The sequence below is a fragment of the Citrus sinensis genome, chromosome 3 (genome assembly GCF_022201045.2).
Source record: "Citrus sinensis cultivar Valencia sweet orange chromosome 3, DVS_A1.0, whole genome shotgun sequence".
Classification (NCBI taxonomy): Eukaryota; Viridiplantae; Streptophyta; class Magnoliopsida; order Sapindales; family Rutaceae; genus Citrus; species Citrus sinensis.
In genome coordinates this window covers 8,908,224-8,926,755 of record NC_068558.1, presented here as the reverse complement: position 1 = coordinate 8,926,755, position 18,532 = coordinate 8,908,224, and the positions used below count along the sequence as shown (strand labels likewise).

At 33.3% G+C, this 18,532-nt stretch overlaps 2 protein-coding genes across 2 annotated transcripts; both read left to right on the top strand.

The window, feature by feature from the left end:
- Positions 1 to 7,585: 7,585 nt before the first annotated feature.
- On the top strand, positions 7,586 to 10,297 carry LOC102617366 (putative disease resistance protein At1g50180). The gene has a single exon (XM_052435686.1). It carries the CDS (start codon positions 7,586 to 7,588, stop codon positions 10,295 to 10,297), a length of 2,712 nt encoding a protein of 903 aa, XP_052291646.1.
- Positions 10,298 to 10,724: 427 nt separating this feature from the next.
- On the top strand, positions 10,725 to 14,104 carry LOC102617062 (calcium sensing receptor, chloroplastic). Its single transcript, XM_006494180.4, has 6 exons — positions 10,725 to 11,181; positions 11,415 to 11,660; positions 12,400 to 12,592; positions 13,026 to 13,167; positions 13,467 to 13,598; positions 13,745 to 14,104. The coding sequence occupies exons 1-6, from the start codon at positions 10,951 to 10,953 to the stop codon at positions 13,974 to 13,976; spliced, it is 1,176 nt and encodes a 391-aa protein (XP_006494243.2). The 5' UTR covers positions 10,725 to 10,950; the 3' UTR covers positions 13,977 to 14,104.
- Positions 14,105 to 18,532: the final 4,428 nt, after the last annotated feature.

Sequence of the window (18,532 nt, the reverse complement as noted above, 5' to 3'; positions counted from 1 at the left end):
TTTTAATATTTTAAAATGAAGAGACTCTGACACCATTTGTTAGAACAAAAAATTCCTTTGGTGAAAACCATCATCTATGTTCCAAGAACATTTATGTTATATCACCAAGAATCAATAATAAATTACGTGGAAGCGTACCTGAATCCATAATGCTGAATTACTTTTTAAAGGTTTGTGGTTGACCTTCTAGATCAACATGTTCTCCTTGAGAATCTTTTAATTTTCTCTATACTCTCTCTGATGATGGAATGTCAGAAAGAATATAAAGATATATGTGACCAGGAAACCGTAACCACTTATGTTGACAACTTAATTAAGTTAATAGAAAGATACCTTTTACTCACCCTTTTTTACTGACGATCTTGTTCTTCTTGCAGAGGCTTCTTCTAAGCAGGCAGAGGTGATCACCGAAGTTCTGGATAATTTTTGCAACATTTTTGGAGAAAAAGTTAGTAAAGAAAAACTCGAATATATTTTTCAAAGAATGTGCGTTGTCAAAGGAAGTTGGTGAATTAAGTGGCTTTTTAGTTTTTAAAAATTTAGGAAGTATCTGGATATGCCGCTACTTCATGGTCGTGTTACCAATAAAACCTATGAATATATTCTTGATCGAGTAGACACACGGCTCTTAGGATGTAATGCGAAGCACCTTTCTTTTACCAAAAAAGCTTACTCTTGCTCAAGTGGTGATCCAAGCATTGTCGATTTACTTAATGCAAACTATAAAGATTCTGAGGGCCACTCAAGAAAAAATTGATCGAATTTGTCGATGTTTTATATAGAGTGGGAATAGTGAGAGAAACAACATGTCCATGGTTAGTTCGGATAGCATCTCTCAACCTAAATCAAAGGTGGTCTTGGATTAAAAAATCTTTCCCAAATGAATGAGGCTTTATTAATGAAGATTGGATAAAATATTATTGTTTTACAAGTTTGTGGATTAAAGTTTTATGCTTTAAAAATGGTGTTGAGAATGACAATCTTCCCACAGAGTTACCTACAAAATATGGTTCTTTTGTGTGGTGGGTGGTGGTTATGGTTTGACAAAAAGTCTTGAATGGTGTTTGTTGGCAAGTTGGAAATAGGGTGTTTGCAGATCAAATTTTACGGATTGGAAATCAATCCATATCCGATCCATGATTTTGCATATTATAAATTTTTAATCCAATCCAATCCACGAACTGGTAAAATTCAATACAAATTCAATCCATACGTCTGCGGATCGAATGCAGATTTAACACAATCCATATCCAATCCACCATTTTGTGGATTTGTTTGCAGGCTAAAAATTTTTAAGTATGTCTTATCCACGAACTAATTAGATAAAAAAATTTTACTACCAATCAAATTCAAAATTAAATAAGATTTAAATAAATTAATTGTTGAAATAAAGCTAGAAAATACATTCAAAGTTTCAAAATACAATACACAAAAAAGAAAAAAATCTCATTTGTTTAAATCAATACATAAAAATTAACTGCTTAGGAAACTATATTTTTTTTATCTAATTATTTTTATTTTATATTATTATCAGATAAGATATAATATGGTGTTAATGTAACTATACTTTAACTTATTTATTTGTTAGTGAGTATAATGTCATATGTACAAGTTTAGTTTTTTTTTATTTAATAAATATTTTTTAATTTTTTGCGGACTTGCGGATTTTACGGATTTACAGAAGTAAAATCCATATCCAATCCACCGAATGCGGATTTTTAAATTTTCAATCTAATCCAATCCATCAATTCACGGATTGGATTTCTACAGATCAGATTAAATTCTGAACACTCCTAGTTGGAAATGGTTCAAAAACCCGTTTATGAAAAGATTGCTGGGTGATGCAAAGTGAGATATTGAAGGATTATGGTTTGAGTCTGTTCCGAGTAACATGCTTGATGATTCTATTGCAGATTATGTTGATAATAATGGGCAGTGGAATTGGGATGCTTTTAATAATTATCTTCCCCACAACTTAGTGCTCATTATAATATTGCGGCCATTATGCCTCCAAGTGTAAGAGCGCGTGTTGATCATATCTATTGGGGTTTCTCGAATTAAGGCAATTTTACAATGAAGTTATCATATCACAACATTTCAAGCAACTTCCCCATTTGTAAATGCTCGAAATGCTACCTTATTTGGAGTTACAAAGGACCACAAACTGTCAAAACTTTCCTTTGGCTTGCTATTCAAGATAAATTAAAGACCAAAGCGGATATGTTGTGGCTGAGAGTCAATGTGAGAGGTGCAAAGCTAGCGTGGAAGATTCTCTTCAAGCTCTTAGAGATTGTGCGGCAACCAAGCATATTTAGTTAGCGCTTGTCCCTCTTAACTAAATGATACTTTTTTCTCCTTGAACTTATAGGATTGAATCCTCACTAATTTAAAATCGGATTGTTGTGATCGTAATGGAGTAGATTGGTCCTCTATTTTTGGTATAGCAATTTGGCGCTCTATGGTTTTGGCGAAATCAGGCTTTGTTCAAGAACGTGCAGAGTAGTAATCGCAGCATTATTATAGATATAATGGCCAGAGCTGAAAATTCCCACAAAACTATGATGAATTTGATCAAGCCTGGAATATCGAAGGTTGAGCACTACTTTGGTTGGAAACCACCTCCTAATAATGCTTTCAAATTGAATACAGATGGTTCTTGCAAGAGGAAGAGGATGAACATGGCAACAACTGGCAGGTTAATAAGAAATGCTAATGGGGATTGCGTTGCTGGCTTATGTGCTAACATTGGTATCAGTTCAGTTACTAGCGCTAAACTCTGGGGCTTATTCTATGGTCTTGATATGGCTTAGAAGCTGAGGGTTCGGAAGTTGTTGGTTGAGGCTGATAGCAAGTGCATTATTCAGTTGATTGCAAACACGAGTGATAGTCACATTGGCTATTCTTCTTTGGTTCAAAGCATTAGGAAGCTTCTCAACAAGGATTGGCATGTGCGCATTAACCATATTTATCGTGAAGCGAATTTCGCTGCAGACTTTCTCGCTAAAACAAATTTCGCTATGAGTCAACCTCTTAGGTTCCAATTCCTTCAGGATCCTCCTAGTGGTATTGTCCCTTGGTTAAATCATGATGTGTACGGAATTGTATTCTCGCGTTTTGTTTCGATTTAGCCTTATTGGCACCCTTTGTATTAAAAAAAAGAAGAAGATACGTATCACTTGGGGATCATAACCGTTTATATAAACAACTTTTCCTATTCTCTTTAGGTATTCCCATTTCAGCCCATCACAAAAATAGAAATTACCCTTAAATCTCTACACATTAAAGACCCACATCTTGTCAAAGACATTAAAGCCCATGTTACCGAAAACCTTAATAGATCACTTTTAATTGAACATAACCTTATATGATAGTTCGCAACACATAATTATTCACATATAAGCTCAATGTTGGATTAAAGATTCAATAATGCTAGATTAAAAATCCAACAATAATGATTTTGAGAGAGAGTGATTCATGTTGTTTGTAGCATTCCGTAATTTCAATTGTTGGCGTGGCAGGTTTAGGCAAGGCCACTCTGGCTAAAAAGATTTATCAGAGTAGTGATGTCAAGAAGCATTTTGATTGTTGTACTTGGGTTTATGTGTCACAAGAATACAGAGCAAGAGAGATTTTGCAGGATTTATGCAGAAAAGTTTTTGGGGCTTGGAAAGGCTGAGTTGAATGAGATGCATAGAGGATATGAAATAAGAGCTGTCGACTTTTTTGCAAGAGAGGAGGTTGACCATTGTATTGGATGATATTTGGGAAAAAGAAGGTTGGGAAAGCAGCGTTTCCGGATGCAAAAAATGGAGCTGATAGAAAGGAGCATGGTTCAACCAGCAAGTAGGTAGTCTAATGGAAAGATTAAGACAATTCAAGTGCATGATCTTCTAAGGGAACTAGCCATTTCAAAAGCCAAAGAAGATCGGTTTCTTGATATCATCCATGAAGATTCTAATGCCCGTTTCCTTGCAAAGGCTTGAAGACTTGCTATACATTTTGGGATTCCTCCCAAAACAAGAAAAATTTCAAGAGGCCACTCGTTGTTGTCCTTTGACATCAGTGAACCTGTTGGGTTAATATTGAAGGAATGTAGACTTTTGCAAGTTCTTGATTTGGAGGGTGTTTACATGGCTTTGCTCGATTCTTCTGTAGGAAACCTCATTCATCTAAGGTACTTGGACTTAAGAAAAACTTGGTTAAAGAAGCTTCCTTCTTCAATGGGCAATCTTTTCAATTTGCAAAGTCTAGACTTGAGTTCCACTTTGGTTGATCCAATCCCACTCGTGATTTGGAAAATGCAATAGTTGAAACATGTTTGCTTCAATGAGTTTAGAGAGATGGTAGTGAACCCACCAGTAGAGGCTTCTCTGCCAAATCTGCAGAAACTGATTGGAACAGAAATGGTTTGCTCTAGTGGCAGGTTTTCTCATCTCCAGTTCTTGAAACTGTCTAACATTCGAGTAGAGGAGCGTAGTGGATAGAGGAATGAGCAATGAGCAACCTTAGGCGGCTGAAGATTGTAGACTACAACTAGTTAAAGATTGTTCCAGGAGGTTTATGGCCATTAACTACTCTTAGCAATTTGAAGCTGGGGTGCACGCCATATGAATTTGAACTGATGGCTCAAGACCAGCAAGGGATAAAATTGATACAAGTTAGAGCATGTCCTTCCCATGTAAGATGAAAGTTTCTTTCAAGTATCTTTCAAATATGCTGTTTGAATGTTCATTCTTAATTTTCAGAAGTTTGTTGTGCGGCGTTTTATTTATGCCATTGAAGAATGTATGCACAGATGCCTTTATTTTCTTCAAATAAGCTTCATGGGCATTTTGGTTGTAAACCATGAATAAATTTCATATTTGTATATTTATAATCTGAAAATGGAAAATTTGATCAGCATTCAAGTAATGAACCTCAACAAGCCTCAATATATGCGGCAACACTTAAAAATATAGTCATTCTTTCCATCAAAACTTCCACTACAGAGAACTGTATGATCATGGATCATAATAAAGTATGGAGTAAGATTTTGATAAATTAATACTAGATAAATTAAAATTTTGATTAAATAGTAAATTTTGTCGATCCCTACTTGAGGCCATCATGCTAAATTATGAGCCAATTAATTAATATTTGCTTAATTAATAAACCTGTTTCAAATGCTATTACTTTGTCCATGTACCACTTATATGGTTTAAGTGTTAAAATATTGTATAATGACTGTAATATAGACGCACTTAAATTGTCCACACGTCTTTTTCCTTTCTTTTTCTAGCATTGACAGAAAAAAAAAATCACTTAATCAACATTCAATTAATTAACGATTGATAAAGTATGAATTATGTAAAAAGAATAGATGGAGATTCTCTTCTGGTTTGAGATTTATTGAGTTTTTAGAGATCAAATCATAAGAAAATTTTGATTCTAAAATAATATAGTCATGATATTCTACATTACTAGTTAGAGAGGATTTGGTTATTTCAAAAGACTCGAGTTCTCTTAAGTCTTAACTAAGTAGAGATATTTTAAATTGTAAAGTTTAATAAAAAATGTTGGCAGGCTACCTTTTTAGAATAAAAAATATCTACTTGATTATTGAACTCAAACCGTTAGAATTGGTATTAGAGTCAAGCTTGTGAGCAATAGATAGATTTATTATTTCCAAGACGGTAACAATTGTAATATTATATTGACAATGAACGGTCGGACATATTTTAATATTTCAAAAATTTCTTCCGAGGAAAATACTAACTCAAGCATTTTAAATTATTAATATAAGCTAAGGGTTTTTTTTTTTTTTGAAATACTGATATATTACAATTAGAACTCATATCAGAACTCTATTGATATTTTACAATCAGATAACAATCGAGACTCTCCTTCATGATTCAGGTATAGCACAGCCCAACAACAACCCTCACGTAATATTGGAAGGAAATTTATTCTACCCTAAAGCGGGAAGTCAAATAAATCTCTATCAGAAGGGGAGTCCAATCTCATCCATTATTGGAACTCGAATTCATGCGCCCAATATCACCATCCGCCTATAAGTTAAGGGTTAAGATAACTAATTTTGATATTTAAATGAGAGTTCATTTAATTTGGTGTTCGTAATCTCTCGTACACTTTCTTTTTATCCATTCCTAAAATAAGTGGAAAGGGAGATAAGAAAAAGTATGATAAGTTCTAGAAAGCATCTAATTCATGGGTGGCATAAATTCAAGAAATAAGTGAATAATACAAAATATTTCCATCATGACTTGATGAGTAATTAAAGAAAGACTACTTAGTGTACTTAGTTAAATTATCATTAGTAAATAAATTATTATTAAGTAAAAGGCGGTTGCTGCTTCAAGGAATAAGTCAATTATTTGTTTGTAGAATACTGTCGCATTGTCACTTTCACCTAATTCAACTTCTCAAGTGTTAGAACAAAAATTTTAAAAGTGGAAATGCTGACATGCTTTGGTGCTAATTCAACATCCCCACTTCGCTGATGACGATCATGATCTATTCCTCAGTTAGCCACTTGTATTAACCCATGGATTATTATTATGTAGGCAAGTGATTGCCGTGTAATTTCTTTCATTCTTCTTTTATTAATCTAATCTACTAAGAAAATAATATAATAATGTTAATGTATGGCTGAAAGTCTTTCTGTATCGGTATTACGAGTGAAATCTAAGAAATGTTGTTAAATCTGGGATTAGAATATTGGTATTAGGCGTTTTTTATGGGATAGTACAATTCTCTATGGATTTGGGGTCTTATGGAACCCTACCACTTTAAATAGGGTGATTTTTGAATAAATTTTGGGAAATGAGACGGGGAATGAGAAAAAAATAATCTTCAAATTTTTAATGAGGTGATGTTTTGTTTTATACTCCCCACCTCACCCCTATTTCAATCCCCATTATAAATAAATATTTTTTTAATTTTTATTTAATATTTTTTTTATTAATTACAATGTTAGTTAATAATTTTTTTATATTTTATATTTACTTGATATAAATGGACTATAACCAAAAGAAACCCCTACAATATAATTTTTATTCAACCTTAAAATATTATTATATTTTTTCTCTTTTAAAATATTTTTTAATTTTAATATTATTTCAATATATTGTGTCAAAATATTTAAAGATTTTTAAAAATAATTTAAATACTTTATAATATAGTAATGATTTTATTTAAGTTTTTAATTTATTAAAATTATGTATCTATATTTATTATAAAATAAATAAATTGAGAATGTAATGGAGTTGGAGAAATTATTTTCTAAATGAGAATTTTTTATTTTCATCTGTTAAATTTATTAGGAAACAAAGTGAAAAATAAAGACCAGATTTTTAATGAGGCGAAAGATGACATAAGACATCCCACCATCACCCCACCCGCAATAGTCTTGATCAAAATTTACAGACCAGATATTAAGATGCCATAGACATCCCACCGACCCCAACAACCACCCCAACCACCACCCCCCCGACTTTTCCACATAGTCCTGTTCAAAATTTGCAGACTAGATATTATGTTCATAGACCATAGTATTATTGTAACTAGTTCATTTAGGGAACAATACATGGCTGAGTTCATAGTTTCCTTGCTGATTGAAAAGATTGCTACCCAACTGATGGAGGAAGCCATTTCCTTTTCAAGAGTACGCAACCAAATTGAATGGATTGAAGGTGAATTGAAGCGAATGCAATGCTTTCTTAAGGATGCAGATGCACAACAAGATAGTGATGAAAGAGTCAGAAACTGGGTAGCAGATGTCAGAGATGTTGCTTATGACACAGAGGATGTTATTGACAGCTACATCTTCAAAATGGCACAAAAAAGAGAAAAGGGATTGATCAGAGCACTTTTCAAGGGGTACCCTTTTGTCTTCTTTGATGAATTCAGTGCTCGCCGTAAGGTTAACAAGCAGATAAGTAGGATCAAGATGAGAATTCATGACATTAGTAGCAGTAGGTCAACTTATGGTGTTAAAAATATTGGTAGAGATGGAGAAGGTACAAGTTTTGCGGTAGATTGTCTTCGAGAGAAGAGACGATCTTATCCTCATACTTCTGAGGAGGATATTGTTGGCTTGGGGGAAGACATGATGGTTTTGGGAAATAGAGTGATTCATGGGGGGTTGCGGCGTTCTGTAATTTCAATTATTGGCATGGCAGGTTTAGGCAAGACCACTCTTGCTAAGAAGATGTATCAGAGTAGTGATGTCAAGAAGCATTTTGATTGTTGTGCTTGGGCTTATGTCTCACAAGAATATAGAAAATGGGAGATTTTGCAGGATTTGTGTAAAAAAGTGTTGGGGCTTGGAAAGGCAGATTTGGATAAGATGCATATGGAGGATATGAAAGAAGAGTTGTCAAATTTTTTGCAAGAGAGGAGGTTTATCATTGTTTTGGATGATATTTGGGAAAAAGAAGCTTGGGATGATCTGAAAGCAGTGTTTCCGGATGCGAAAAATGGAAGTAGAATAATTTTTACTACACGTTTCAAAGATGTTGCTGTATATGCTGATCCAGGGAGTCCCCCATATGAACTATGCCTTTTAAATGAGGAGGATAGTTGTGAATTGTTGTTCAAGAAAGCATTTGCCGGAGGCAATGCCATGTCAAGCCTACCTCCTTGGTCTAGAGAACTTGGCAAACAGATTGTGAAGAAATGTGGGGGCTTACCTCTTGCCATTGTGGTGTTGGGAGGTCTATTATCAAGTAAAGAAGCAACCTATAGTGAATGGCTCAAAGTTCTGCAGAGTGTTCAATGGCAGCTGAATCTAAATCCAGCAAAATGTATGGACATCTTGAAATTAAGTTATCAGGATTTGCCCTATTATTTGAAGCCATGTTTCCTTTATATTGGGCTCTTTCCAGAAGATTTTGAGATTGCTGCTAGAAAGTTAATCTTATTGTGGGTTGCTGAAGGGTTTGTGCAACCTAGAGGTATAGAACCGTTGGAGGATGTCGCTGAGGATTACTTGGAAGAGCTGGTAGGAAGGAGCATGGTTGAACCTGCAAGTAGGAAATCTAATGGAAAGATTAAGACAATTCGAGTACATGATCTTCTAAGGGAACTAGCCATTGCAAAAGCCAAGGAAGATCAATTTCTTAATATCGTCCGTGGAGATTCTAATGCCTGTTTCCTTGCAAAGGCTCGAAGACTTGCTATACATTTTGGGATTCCTTCTCAAACAAGAAAAAGTTCAAGAGTCCGTTCGTTGTTGTTCTTTGACATCAGTGAACCTGTTGGGTCAATATTGGAGGAATATAAACTTTTGCAAGTTCTTGATTTGGAGGGTGTTTACATGGCTTTGATCGATTCTTCTATAGGAAACCTCATTCATCTAAGGTACTTGGACTTGAGAAAAACTTGGTTAAAGATGCTTCCTTCTTCAATGGGCAATCTTTTCAATTTGCAAAGTCTAGACTTGAGTTCCACTTTGGTTGATCCAATCCCACTCGTGATTTGGAAGATGCAACAGTTGAAACATGTTTACTTCAGTGAGTTTCGAGAGATGGTAGTGAACCCACCTGCAGATGCTTCTCTGCCAAATCTCCAGACACTGCTCGGAATATGTATTTGTGAAACTAGTTGCGTAGAGCAAGGTTTGGACAAGTTGTTGAACCTCAGAGAGTTAGGATTACACGGTGACTTGATTTTACATGAAGAAGCATTATGCAAGTGGATTTATAACTTGAAGGGTCTCCAATGTTTGAAAATGCAATCAAGAATAACTTATACAGTTGATGTTACCAGAACTGGTTATGATGGTATTACTAACACTACCATTCCAATGTTCATTGACTTTTCAAATCATGTACATCTCTACAAGCTGCATTTAACTGGATTCTTAAGGCAGTTGTCTGATGTACAAAATTTTCCACCAAATCTAACTGAACTGTCCTTGCAATACTGTTTCTTGACGGAAGACCCCCTGAAAGAACTTGAGAAGCTACCAAATTTGAGAGCGTTGAAGTTGAAGCAATCATCATACTTGGGGAAAGAAATGGTCTCCTCTAGCGGAGGGTTTTCACAGCTCCAATTCTTGAAACTGTCTAACTTGTTTTATTTGGAGAGGTGGAGAATAGAGGAAGGAGCAATGTGCAATCTTAGGCGGCTGGAGATTATAGAGTGTATGCGATTGAAGATAGTTCCAAGTGGTTTGTGGCCATTAACTACTCTTAGCAATTTGAAGCTGGGGTACATGCCATTTGAATTTGATCTGATGGCCCAAGACCGCAGGGGAGAGAATTGGTACAAGTTAGAGCATGTCCTTCCAATGTAGGATTAAAATTCCATTCAAGTATCTTTGAAAAATGTAGGTTTTTTTTTTTTTTTAATTTTCTGAAGCTTGATGTACTTGATGTATAGCGCTTTATTCATGGGATTGATAATGCATGAAGAGATGACATGCTTTATGGGTATTTTGGCTGAAAACAATGAATAAATTTCATGTTTGTATATCTACACTCTTTAAAAGGTAAAGTTGATTGCCCATAATCCGTATTATTCAAGTAATGAACCTCAACGAGCTTCAATATACGTGGGACCACTTAATAATGGTAAAGATGGGAGGTAATTTGGATTTGGGTTCTTAAAAATTTGGAAGTGGAATTGTAAAACGCACCTGCCAATCATGAATTTTGTGACAGAAATAAAACCTAAAACACTATAAGCCATGTAGACTGGCGAAGTGGCTGAATGGTTGGCTGCAGCGAGAGCATTGATGTGGCACGTAGGATATGATGGGCCAGTGAGAAAGAAAGAAAGATCCTTTTTTTTGGCCAAAATTTCTTGCTCTTTTAAGCCATCCATTTCTGATCGCACCTTTTTCATATACCCAACAGTCAGAAATTCAACTCACTCCAACGCAGAAAAGCCACTGACACACAAAGATCACTCAGACACATTGAGAGGTGACAAAGATTTGAGTACAGAATGGCAGTGGTTATGGCAATCCGATCTTCAGCCACTGCTAAATTATCCGTTCCTGCATCTCCATCGGTTGCCTCGGCTCCTAAAGCTTACTCCTCGAAAGCTCAGTTGAAACCAAACCCTGTGTTGCTGCCAACATCAACAAGTTTTTCTCTCTTGGCTCTCTTCAATGCTCCAAATGAAGTTAAAGCTCTCACTCTTGACAAAGACCAGATTGTCTCATCCCTCAATGAGGTAACGAACCGCAAATTGATATTATTGAGCATTGTATAAAGACTTTAAAAGCAATTGTGAGTACCCTCTTGACAAATGCTTTGGTTGCTTTCTCAAAACTTTTCTTGGTACCCAGTTCATAAAATTGTTTGCTTTCAAGCATTTTACCACTGCCAAAAGCATTTTCTATTTTATATTAAGTTTTTAGTTGGGCACCCGTGTCTTGAAATTGGTAACTTTTTATAATTTGATAGGTGGAGAAAACAATAGATCAAGTTCAGGAAGCGGGTTCAAGTTTCTTGGAGACTACAAAGAAAGTTCTTGATGCTGTAGGGAGTGCTTTGAAGCCAGCAGTTGATGCGGCATTGCCTATTGTAAAGCAAGCTGGAGAAGAGGCATTGAAGATTGCTTCTCCGGCTATTTCTGATGCTACAAAGAAAGCCCAAGAAGCAATTCAGAGCACTGGTGTTGATACAGAAAAAGTTGCCACTGCTGCCAAGGTCTGGCTTTCTGTTTCCTTTTTCCTTTTGTCAAAATGGCAGTGTTAATATGTTAGATTGTTTGTTGAAATGATTATTATGTAACCGGCGGTGTTAATATGTAAAATGGCAGTGTTAATATGTTTGTTGTAATGGTTATTATTTGCTTACGTTGATGCTAGTTCTTCAAATGAGGCTATTTGTAGATTCAGTGGAAATGCTTCTAGTAACCACCATATCAATGTAGTTTCAGCTGGATTGCTTATCTGTGAATAATCGGATATTGGATTAGTTTCTTGTGCTTTAGGATTATATTATCTAGTAACTGCTATATCTATGTAGTTTCAGCTGGATTGCATATCTGTGAATAATCGGATATTAGATCAGTTTCTTGTGCTTTAGGATTATATTAATGGTAAGTATTAAACTTATTTCACTCGTTTGAAATTGGCCTACTTTAAATTTTAGTGGTTTATTTCTGCTAAGTTATATCCTCAAAATTCTATGTGAAAATGCCCAAATTTGTCCCTTTAAAATTCCTCTGTATCTGTTTGCATGCGTGTTTTAATCTGCTAACTTTAATCTTTTGCACCTATTTTCTATTTTTACTTTTGAAGCTGGTAATCTTTTATCGGAAACTAGTGCTGTCAGACCCTGGCAATTTCACTAGTATTTTTGAGTGAATGCTCTCTATTGTCACAAGTGAAATGTACTTGGGGGCTTTTTTTCTCAACTTCCTTCCAATATTCTATTATCACAGACAGTTGCAGATGCAGCACAACAGATCTCAAAAGTCATTGGAGAGGCCAAGCCTATAGCTGCATCAACTGTTGAAACTATCTCTTCAGGAGATCCTGTTGTGATTGTTGGAACTGCTGGAGCACTGTTTATTGCATACCTCCTCCTTCCTCCCATCTGGTCTGTGATTTCATTCAGTCTTCGTGGTTACAAAGGTGATCTTGTTGTTTCTGATGCAGTTCTTCTATGAGCAAATTCAATTTGGGATTCAAATTTGAGAATGTGGATTTGGAATTTAGCCACATATGGCAGGACTTTTGAATAAAGAGGTCAAGTTTTAGGAGAAGAGGTATTGAGAGGGCATTTTGAGGCTCAGGAGAGAAGATTCTTAGCCATTTATTTCCTAAACTATTTCAAGTTCACGTATTAAAAAGGCTATAATCATTCGGTATTTTAAACTTAAGAATCTAACCCAGATCATTGGCTCAAAATTTTCATATTTAAAGATAATGAAGTAAACATGAAAAATGAAGTAGATTAGCCTTTTAATTAAATAAAGCTTGTTCTTGTTTTACCATTGCAGATTTGTATAACTGGAGCTGATATTATAATGCGAGCTAATCCGTTACTACTTTGCTGCCTCTCCAGGTGAACTTACTCCTGCTCAGTCACTTGATCTAATAACTGCACAAAATCACCTAATGATCGATATTCGATCAGAGAAGGACAAGGACAAAGCTGGTATTCCTCGTCTTCCTCCTAGTGCGAAGAACAGGATGGTTTCCATTCCGTAAGTAAATCAGTAAATCAGCAAATCAGCTGCCTTACTGCATTACTTCACTTTTTTACTCAACTGATAATGTGCCTTGCCTCAATTTGGCTTCCTAACTTATCAGCCAATCTGCCTCTCTGCTTCTATGTTTGTCTGGATAGTTGCGAAAAAATGCCCCATGGCAGTTATCGCATTATTGCTAGAAATTTGTGTATTAGTCTACTGTATCGTAAGTTCTAGAAAAAATATGAATTCAATTTGTATTTTTTGCATGCTGATGAGTATTGTGGTTACTCATTATTGTTTTAATGTTTCAGTTTGGAAGAGCTACCCAGCAAGCTGAAAGGCCTTGTCAGAAATGCAAAGAAAGTAGAGGCTGAAATAGTAGCTCTGAAGATTTCATATCTCAAGAGAATTAACAAAGGCTCCAAAATCATAATCATGGACTCGTAAGATCTTCCACCTCGCCTATCTCATTGCAAATGATGTATAGCTGTGCTTTACAAAATTTAACATCAGTGTTTGGATTAACGTTACATGTCTCGTATCTCTATCTGTCTCACATTACTCATTACTGCTTGATGATCAAACTCAGTTACTCAGATTCAGCAAAAATTGTTGCAAGAGTGCTAACAAGTCTTGGGTTCAAGAACTGCTGGATTGTAGCTGACGGTTTTTCTGGAAGAAGAGGGTGGCTACAGAGCCGACTTGGATCAGATTCATACAACTTTTCATTCACGGAGGTTCTTTCACCATCCAGAGTCATTCCTGCAGCAGCCAGACGTTTTGGTACAACCAGCACAAAGTTTCTTCCTAGTTCAGATTAAACCTTTTTTGCCTTGTCTGTTAAAAAGTTTTTCAAATGTGCATTCCTTGACTAGATAGAGTCAATCCTCTGGAGTTCTCTCTCCTAATTCTTTGATCAATGTTAGTGAGTCCATCTTTTTCCTCATCATTTGCTGCCTCTATTACATTTGTTCTTTTTAATACAAGGCTCTAGGGCTTTTGCTATGAGAAAAAACTAAAAAAGGCTTAACAAGTAGCCGGGTGCCAAAGGTCCTCTTCAATTACAGTAAAACAGAAAAAAAAAAAAAAAAATTCATTCTGTAATGCATCCTTAGCCACGTAATTTGCACACTAAAATTAATTTTTAAGTCTTCTAAATATTTATAAAGTAAATTTAAATCTTTCTTAGTTTCAGTGGTGGGTCACTAAGGAACAAATGTACATTTAAATTAAATTTTCATTCTTTAAAATATTTACACGTAAATCTAGGTTGTTCTTACTTTCAAGTTTCAATGATGGAGTTGCTATGGAATTAAATTTTCATTTTCGAAATATTTACAAGTAAATCTAGGCATTCTTACTTTTAGTAGTGGTGTCACTAAGGGACAAGTTGTCCTCACTTGTTCCGAAACTGTCGGATGATAAATTTTATTCAATTAGCTGAAATTACAAATTTGTCTCATTGGATTAATCAAATGCATAAATTCAAGTTCAAAATTTATTTTAAAATCATACATTTCATTCATTTATAATTTATTAATTTGATTGCATATTAGATGTCTGAAACCCAGTTGAATCCATTAAAAGATCTAATTTAAAATTTAATTTGATTTAGCCAAAATATGCAACTTAACATTAAAAACTAATGAAAATTATAAGGTGGGGTTATTTGCATTATAAAAATTACTCAGAACACCTGTTCTTATAAACATTATATCATAAAATACCATAGTTTAATTTACTATTAAGAAAAATCTTATGTGATTAAATAAAATACACTACTCGCGATCCTATTCTCAAACCCAAAGAGTTCATTCGTTAGCATAACGAGACGTCTCTAAGTAGTTTGTAGTTAATGAGTAGAGAGATGAATATCCAGAACCTATGAATATGGGGCCTTTAACCTAAAGTAGCGTAGGCATCATCTTAACCAGCTCGAGAGTTGAGATATTCTATAGTTGTATCAATGAAAGCCCCAATTGGAAATTACGTAAGTGATATGATGTTCGCCGCCCACTCACTTTGAAAAAAAAAAAAAAAAACCCTCGAGAGACCCAAAAAAAACTAGTTAATAAGGTGGTTATAATCTCTTTTCCAATGAACGTAAAAGCATGAAACTGAAAAGCAGATCCATTCTATTCCTATTCCTTACCACGATTGTTTTGTTTACTACATCAACATATACCCTAATTTTTATTTTTCTAATTTCTTTGATATGCTTCTTGAAGCTCACATTATAATCAGTTCTTCATCAAAACAATCCATACCACCAACTTATTCTTCTCAATAAAAAGAAAGCAAAATCCCACTTTCAATATGCAAAATTGAAAGTACATATTGAATAAAGTTAAGGAAAAGACTTTATAAAGGAAAGCGAAGGTCAAAGGAGGTTTATCTGAGGTCTGCATATGTAAGAAAGAAACCAATTATGGGATTTGTTTGTTGATTTTGGGACGAGTACGGAGAGCCAATATCATTAAGCAGACAAAATGATAAGGAGCTAATAGCATGTTCTTGATCTTTAGAGGCAGTTCTTGCTTTCATCTTTAATTGATTGTTGTCGCCTTGGACTTCATCGGTGTTTAGAGGTACTTGCTTTCATCTTCAATTGACTGTTGTCACCTGGGACTTCATCGGTGTTCAGAGGGGGCGTTATTTGCATGCGGTTGACCAACGGGCGTGAAAGTCGGTTGCTGGGCCTAGACGATTGCCTGGATTTATGCCTTTGTGGGTGGTTGGGATTCAATTTGTTTATGATTTGAGAATTTATGGTAGAATAGGTCTGTCTTTTAATTATTATTTTAAGTGCAATCCGATTGGATTCATCTGGATCGGATCCGATCTGAATCAAATCTGATTGGATTGTAAAATTTTTGTGTTTGGAGATCAGATCTGATCCGATGTCCACCCTTATAAAGTGCCACTTGCAAGTCGTTACATATTAAAAATGAATTTAAATATTTTGGCTTATTGTCCATAATCATTATAATATTGATCATATTATATGATATATATGTTATGAATACTTGGTTTATATTCTGAGTGTGCACACTTTATATGTTAACTATGCTTCTAAATGGATCACCAAGAGTATAAGTGATACTATATGATATAACTTATGAGTTAACCTTTTACTTTCCGTGTGTATATGTTACACAATTTGTTTTCATGATTAATTATGCTTTTAATATCCTTAATCACTTATGAATTTATGTCATTTTGCTATAATATCATTTTGTAAAACTTTTGTTTCTAAACTATGTTTTAATAAAAAAAAAAAAATGGGGCTTGCAATACTTTTGAGACCTAATAACCCTAGTGCGTTGAGAATATCTTTACTTATCGAGTTAAGAACTCGCCCCTCGTCATTACTTTTACAAATTGAGTAGCTTGTTTTGAGTTGTGATTACGTTTGGAGACTTTTGTTTATCTATTAGAGTTGGGAGACGATTTTTTGTATTGGGGTTGTTACACATAAATTTTTGATTGATTTGAATAAAATTTAAGGTTTATAAGTTTGAGATTTTTCTGTAAAGATTATGATTAATAAGTAACCTCCTACTTTATCACGTGCTCCACACATGTTAGATTTCGAGTGTTATATAATCCCACCCAGAGCTAAATCTATCATTAAAAAGCAAAACAAAAATATCTAAAATCATATATCTAACCTTCAATCTTCTCCTTCTTAAAGCTATGGTTTCCCAAATGTAAAGAAAAGTACTAATAAGATTATAAGAATAATGAAGTAAGGTTTTTCCTTCAATCATCCATAAAATTTACCCTCATTTATATGATTTTTTCAGCTACGCCATTGCTTACTTAATATATTCATATGATAATGTGGATTGTGATATAGCTATTAGGCAAACTGATGCTAAATGCCTCTTTTAAATATATTTGATTTTATTTGTATGGAATTTTCTTTTCTTTTTTATTTTTAAATTAGAAAAAAAAAACTACTTGGTCAGTGCTCATGATAAATAATGAGATTAGTCTTGAAAGATAAATGTACAAAAATAACCCTAAAATATATTAACAACGTACATCAAATGATCATATTTATAAAAATAACTAATTCTTTATTTGTTATAGTTTATCTAATTATTATAAGTACTTATTTAATATGATAAACCCTCATCAAAATTTTTATTGTTGTTTAGTTATTTTTCAATAGAGTTTTTAAAGATTAAATAAGTTATTTTGTCTCTATTAGTAAAATGTTAAATTTTAAGTTTTTAGGAGTAGATGTTAAAAAGTTTTTTTAAATGTTAAAATATCTAAAATATATTTTATTTATTTGATAATCTTATTTTATTATTTTTATAATATAGTTTTGAAAAAATAATACCTATTAAAGTAATTTTATAATTTTTAATGAAAACTCTCATTTTACAATTAAATAATTAAAAGTTTTTTAGATGAAAATTATATTTATAAGAATTCTTATAAAAATTCTACTTAAATAATTTTTAATTAAAAAACTATACCAAACTGAGTCTAAGGGCTGTTTGTTTTTTTGACTTAATGACTTAATTGATTTTATTTTAATCAGTTAAGCCATTAAGGGGCCTTTTTTTTTTACTTAATAATTTAATTGACTTTATTTTAATTAGTTAAGCCATTAAGTCTATTTTTTTTAACTTAGGGGCCGTTTGTCTTTTTTACTTAATGACTTAAGGGCGTGTTTGGTGCATGGGATTGTGTGGTATTATATCACTATTCACATTAGTTTATTACCAAGAAGATGTTTGGCAAAATTTGAGACCTCATTATACTGCATTATAATGCAGCATAATGAGGCATGAGGCCGTATTACGCAAACCCGAGGGACCCTCGGGTTTGTGTAATGCGGAAGCTTTTTGCCTCAATTGAGGCAACAATTAATGCCTCAATTGAGGCAAATTTATTTTATTAAAATATTATAAAAATAAATTATTTTATTATTAAATACTAATATAATGAATAAAATATAAAAATAAATTATATGATAATATTATTTTATTTATTAATGATTAATTATTAATGTAAATAATATATTAATATTATAATATTATTTAAATTTATACAAATTTAAATATTTATAATTATTTATATTAAATTATAAATTTATTAATATATTAAAATGTAAAAATAATAATATATTGTAAATTAAAATATAATTTAATATTATTGAATAATAATTTATTAATTTATATTAACAATTATAATATTAATTATAATCTAAATTTATTATTTACATATAATATTAAATTTTATAAATTTATTTTATCATAATTATAATACAAATTTTAGAAATTTAATCATTAATTTTTAATATTTACTAAAAATTGTTAAATTTCTACAATTAAGATTTCTATATTTATTATTTTTCTAA